Source organism: Cupressus sempervirens, chromosome 7 (genome assembly GCF_028749045.1).
Source record: "Cupressus sempervirens isolate cs-2001-9-10 chromosome 7, ASM2874904v1, whole genome shotgun sequence".
NCBI lineage: Eukaryota > Viridiplantae > Streptophyta > Pinopsida > Cupressales > Cupressaceae > Cupressus > Cupressus sempervirens.
In genome coordinates this window covers 469,374,930-469,381,084 of record NC_143124.1, presented here as the reverse complement: position 1 = coordinate 469,381,084, position 6,155 = coordinate 469,374,930, and the positions used below count along the sequence as shown (strand labels likewise).

General features: G+C 35.4%; 1 protein-coding gene across 1 annotated transcript; it reads right to left on the bottom strand.

Annotated features, from left to right (window-relative positions):
* Positions 1–2,159: 2,159 nt before the first annotated feature.
* LOC149547568 (glucan endo-1,3-beta-glucosidase-like) lies at positions 2,160–6,155 on the bottom strand. Its single transcript, XM_089791710.1, has 4 exons — positions 6,033–6,155; positions 4,220–4,446; positions 3,782–3,802; positions 2,160–3,019 (listed from the first exon to the last, which is right to left on the bottom strand). Exons 1-4 carry the CDS (start codon positions 6,109–6,111, stop codon positions 2,264–2,266), a joined length of 1,083 nt encoding a protein of 360 aa, XP_089647836.1. The 5' UTR covers positions 6,112–6,155; the 3' UTR covers positions 2,160–2,263.

Sequence of the window (6,155 nt, the reverse complement as noted above, 5' to 3'; positions counted from 1 at the left end):
AGATCCGATATCCGATCTGATATCGGATATCTGATCTCAAATCGGATATCTGATAAGGCTTGGGCCTTGCTTTCTAGGTTTGGTACCTGGATAGGTGAAAAAAAGTCAGAGCGGATTTTGAAGCACTTTTAGACGTGTTCAAACTCTATTTTTTTCACATTGCCACTTTTTGGCACACCATGATCCTGCACATACCCTAAAAGGAGAGGCAACCAAGAAGACGATTAATAGGCCCAAGTAGTTTTTGATATTGGAGATGAGAAAACACATAATTAGTTGATTTTGTCTTTTGAAGAAGGAAGACGACAGAGAGAGTCAAGCATAGGATCTGACAAGTGATTCTTAAGTGAGAGATTTGAATTACTATGGTTCACCTTCAAAATGTGGAAGACGGTGATCTTGACATGAAAATTTGAAGGATAAGTTAAGATGATGGCTAAGGAAGTTGTAATTATAGAGCTTGAAATAAATTACAAAGAATACAAGTGATGATGACAATGCTCTTAGTGAACCAAACCTCTCTTCAATATCACCTTCAAACCTAGAAACTAAGTGTGACATTTGTGCTAACATGGGACTACAAAATGAATTGTCTCCAACTTGATTCCAAATAGTGACAAATCATGGTCTGATACCCATTGATATGAGTGGCTTAGGAGGAAGTCGTGGGAGTATGCAACCAAGGAACTCCCTTGTTCATGAATCAGGAAATTCAATTCCACCAAGTTGCAGTAACATGCAATACAATTCTAATAACATGATGTCTGGTAGTAACATGATGTTTGGTATCAACACAATGCCCTAATTGAGGAGTGGCGAGTGGAGTATTAGCCTCATTGAATTAGCTACAAAGATTTGATTATTGTGAGTCAAAGGATTGGAGAGAGGAAAACCTTAGGGTTTAGAGGTTTTGGCAAGGTTTACAAAGTAATAATTCCTAGTAATAGACCCTATGTCACTATGAAATTTATCTTTAAAGAAACCAATTTAGGAGTGAAATACTTCATGCCAGATATTAGATATCTTTGAGTGAATCTTGTTTAGGAATATGTTATTTAAGTGATGTTTGTTATTGCTTTTTAACTTCTTTATAAGAAAATTGTATATCAGATATTACATATAACATCCCATAATTACCATTGAATTGAAAGTTCATATCTCTATCATTTCTCCTTATGTGGATCCGACTCATAGAGGACTCTTTAGATATTTTCTCTTCCAATTCCTTGACACGAAGTTTGAAGAAGGTTTTGTATCCCTTTCCTTCAATACATGAATTAAGGGTCTTTTGTATTGTCATTTCTTTTGCTAGGTATCTTGCTTGCTTCAAAAAGTGTTCTATGTAGTTCTAGTTAGCCATGAGATCGTGTGTAATGTTTATATTTGCTTCTTAAGCTTAACATATTTGTCTTTTCTTTACAATTTTCTATCTAAATTTTGATTAGTATAATAAATATTCATTTTAATTCTATACTCATAAATGTACATGATTATGTTATTTGATAAAAATAAATTTATTCTTAACTAGATAAACCTCAATTTTAGGAAACTATTTTGAAGACTTAGATCATTCACTTCAAAAATATTCATCAATAACAATTTGAATTTCAAAAGAAAATATTAGTAATAAAAAATAAAAATTGATGTATATTATTATTAAAAATATTGAAATATTAAAAAGTCCTTTTAAATAAATATCTCTATTATTATTACTTTTTCTAGGTATCTTGCTTGCTTCAAAAAGTGTTCTATGTAGTTCTAGTTAGCGATGAGATCATGTGTATAATGTTTATATTTGCTTCTTAAGCTTAACATATTTGTCTTTTCTTTACAACTTTGTATCTAAATTTTGATTCTATACTTGTAAGTGTACATGATTATGTTATTTGATAAAAAGAAATATATTCTTAACTAGATGAACCTCAATTTCAGGAAACTATTGACTTAGATCATTCATTTCAAAAATATTCGTCATTAACAATTTGAATTTCGAAAGAAAATATTAGTAGTACAAAATAAAATTGTTGTATTATTATTAAAAATATTGAAATATTAGAAAGTCCTTTTAAATAAATATCTCTATTTAAAACATTATAAAAAAAAAAATCTTCCTCCATTGAAAATTGGAGTTAGATTGTGTGATGAATTGTAAAGATAAATTTAGAATTTATTGGGTAAATTAATTTAGTAAATTGTGCTCTAGCATTGCCTTGTTTTCCTCTGTTTTTGGAGGTTCTTGTGACAATTTAAGTAAAGCATTTTTCTACACTACTGTTAGATATATATACACAACTTTTAAACCCCTGCTACTTTCATGTGAGCTGAACAGAGGATAGACGGGAGTTTTATTGGTTTCAAACAAACCAAAATGACACTCGTCCTCACTCCCTGCCTTCTGGTTCTCATTGAAAAGTGAATAAATATATGTCTCAATTGTCCTTCCAGGTCTCTTTGGAGTTCCGGCAGTGGACAAAACATGCTTTATCAGATTGTTGTTGTATGTTCGGGCATTGCTCACAGTAGCCACATCGTTGCCTGTGGAAGGCCATCCACTTTCAGTTATAACAATTGGAATATTGGACTGTCCCTGCTTTTCCATAGCAGATATAAAGGTGTCAACCAGAGCATCAAACAAGTTGTTATACACTAGACTGCCATCAGTCACCACAGCAGTTGTTGATTTAAAAAGGGCATAGTCTACAGAAATCGAATCTGTGGAGGCTATGTAGCTGAAGTATGGATAGATATTGACCATGAAAGGGGAGTCATTATCTGACAGAAACTTAAGTAGGGCACTCATATCCTCAGTCTCACCAAATGTTCCCTCTGAAGGAAGAAATGACTTGGACAGCACAGATGCCGCGAGTGGTGTGGAAACCTTAATGTTTCTCTGTACACAGGCGTTACTCAATGCCCTCTGAATGTTCTTCATAGCAGAAAGGAGATATGAAATGTATTGTCGACCTGAAAAAGCTTTAATGTTGTCACTCATGTAAGGATTAAACAGAGAATGAAAAATGTTGCAATAAGAAGAAATACACAACACCGGATTTATCCTGGTTCACCACAATAGTGGCTATGTCCAGACTGCAGAGTATTGAATTAATAAGAAAAAGTTGTTCTACAAATGAGCAGGAGCAGCATATAAAAGGGCTCCAATAATATTACAAATGAAGAGTCTTTGGAAACCAAGAGACTCGATTATTGGAGGGAAAAGAAGACTTGACTGTTGGCCTTCACAATATCAACAAACTCCCACCTGAAGGACAACCAATGCTGCAACTGATCACCCAATACCCTGCTCAAAGAATGATCTATCTTTTCTTCACAAGCCCAAGAGAAGTTCTAGCAAGAGAAGTTCTAGCACATTCGAACTTCTCTTTGGCAACAACCTTCGTGAATATATCAGCCGGATTTATCTTGGTGTCAATCTTGACAACATTTAGCTTGCCCTCTTCGACTGCATGACGAACAAAGTGAGCATGTGCATCAACATGCTTGGAGCGACGTTGTGATGACTGATTATGTGCCATGAAGATCGCACTACGGCTGTCACAAAACAGATTATATTCATTTTGATGAACTTTCAATTCACCAAGTAACCACTGAAGCCAAATCATTTCCCTTGCACCTTCTGAAAGAGCTAAGTATTCAGCTTCAGCTGAAGAAAGAGCAATGCAATGTTGCAACCGTGAAGCCCAACTGATCGCAGCTCCAGCAAATGTGAAGGTGTAACCAGTGGTAGACCTTCGTTTGTCCAAGTCTCCGGCAAGATCAGAATCAGTGTAACCTTGTAGTTGAACTTTGTTTCCGTCAAAACATAAAACATAATCTGAAGTACCTTTTAGATACCTTAGTATCCATTTGACGGCTTCCCAATGAGCTTTGCCGGGATTGCTCATGAACCTGCTCACAACTCCCACCGCATGAGCAATGTCGGGGCGAGTAGAAACCATAGCATACATAATACTACCAATGGCTGATTTGTATGGAATTTTCTCCATAAATTCTTTTTCTTCCTGGTTCACCACAATAGTGGCTACGTCCAGACTGCAGAGTATTGAATTAATAAGAAAAAGTTGTTCTACAAATGAGCAGGAGCAGCATATAAAAGGGCTCCAATAATATTACAAATGAAGAGTCTTTGGAAACCAAGAGACTCGATTATTGGAGGGAAAAGAAGACTTGACTGTTGGCCTTCACAATATCAACAACTCACCCATCCGTTTGCTGCATCCTGCTCACTTGCAATCTTCTCAAGTTCAGAGTTCCCAACTCCCACAATAACTTCGATTCCAGAATTGTTGAGGGCATGCATCACCGACTGATTTGGTTCATATAATCTCACCCTTCCTACGTTGTTCGACTGTAACAGATTCACCACCTCATTGGGAGAAGGCAAGCTGTCTGAATCCATTCCATAGCATAATCCTATCTTTTCAGCATCTGCTGGACATAAAACAGAAAATATTTGTCTGACTATTAGAAGATTTATCAACATAAGATCAATACAATCTACTTTCACTACGAATTTTTTAGTTTTATTCAAATGAATTTTTATAGTTAATGTATGAGGTTTTATTAACAGATCATTATTTTTGTAAACCATTAATACTAAAACATAGGGAAATTTGTTAAGTTCTCAAGGAATGTCTTTGTGTTGTTAATGATGCCATTATAGCTTTTTCCCCCCCTCTGTGCTCTCCATTTTAAAGAATTTTGTTTTCTATAGTCTCTGACGGACCATGTAACAGAAATAGGATCCCAATTCTCCTTTTAATCTAATAAAAGAACCGATACTAGTCACCAAATAATATAGCACAAGAAGAAACGCATTACCAAAATATCCAATGGGCCATTATCCGGGTAGCTGGAGCTGTCATTAAAGCCCAATATAAGCTCCATTGATCGAAACTGCAACAAATTCCATTGAGGAAACCCCTGCCTCATCCATCGCCATGAAATCTAAAGCCCTGTTTCCCCTTCTCTCTTCACACTACCCAAACCAATCTATCATTTCGTAATAGAGGAATTATGTATTATGTATTAGTAAGTTCCAATAGTCCTTGTACCCTTTTTCCCTTGTAACTACACAAATTAACTTATATCTACATCTTTGGCACTAATTCCTGATTCATCCAATTTAAATCCAAGCACAGGTTCCTTGCCCTTTCCTTATCATCTTGTTGTCAAAGGAGTTTGTCTGGAAACCCACATAATTTTTGTCCTCCTAATCCATTAAGAATCTCAGAGAGAATGGATACTTGTGTTCCCAACTTCATCACCAATGCCACTTTCAATATACATGGAAGAAAACATCCACAATAGTGCCCATCTACCGAACAAATGGTAGAACCAAATTTATCCAGTCTTTCCCAACATAAACTTCCTTTCTGCAACCCAAATGTCTCAATATTGATTGCCCACAAGAACATATATGTTGCATTACCTATGGGCAAAGAATGCCTTAAACATCGGTGCCAATTACATCATATTCATTTCTTCTAAAAGCTTTGAGATTTCAACAGGGATGGCCAAAAAAAAACAAAACCTAGTTTTTAAATGGTTGGTCCTAAGCCAACAGTTCAGAGCTCAATTAGGCCAATCTTCAGCCTCCCTAATTTCTAGGTAGGATATGTCCTTAAAGATTCACTCCTTCATTTCACAAGCAATCCAGTATCCCATTGTATTAGGAGCCCCTGATTTTTAAATTTGCATAGGGCTTATATTGTGGGTGAAGTTGAAAACTTTCCTGTCTAATTTATGAGATTTGGCAGTGAGAAAATTAGATTGCTGACAAGGAATATTTCTTATTCAGCTATCATCTAGATCTAAAAATCATAATTGAAATATTAACTTCTGGGCTTCATATTCTAAGCTCATCTAAAATTCATCAGTCTATCTACTATAAAGTATTTCTAAAGACTTTCATATTCCCTGAAAATGTAACTTTGTCTACAACAATAATGTGAATGTTTAACATTTGAAGAAGATAGCAATTCTAATTTCTTCCCAGTAAGAATGAAGCTCACCTGCATAGATTGTGTAGAATGAAGCGACAGTGAGTAGAGCCAGAGCATAGAAATCCTTATTTCCTTTCCACGAAGCCATGCAGACAAATCATCTAGGCCCAAACACATAAATGTTAAGTATCT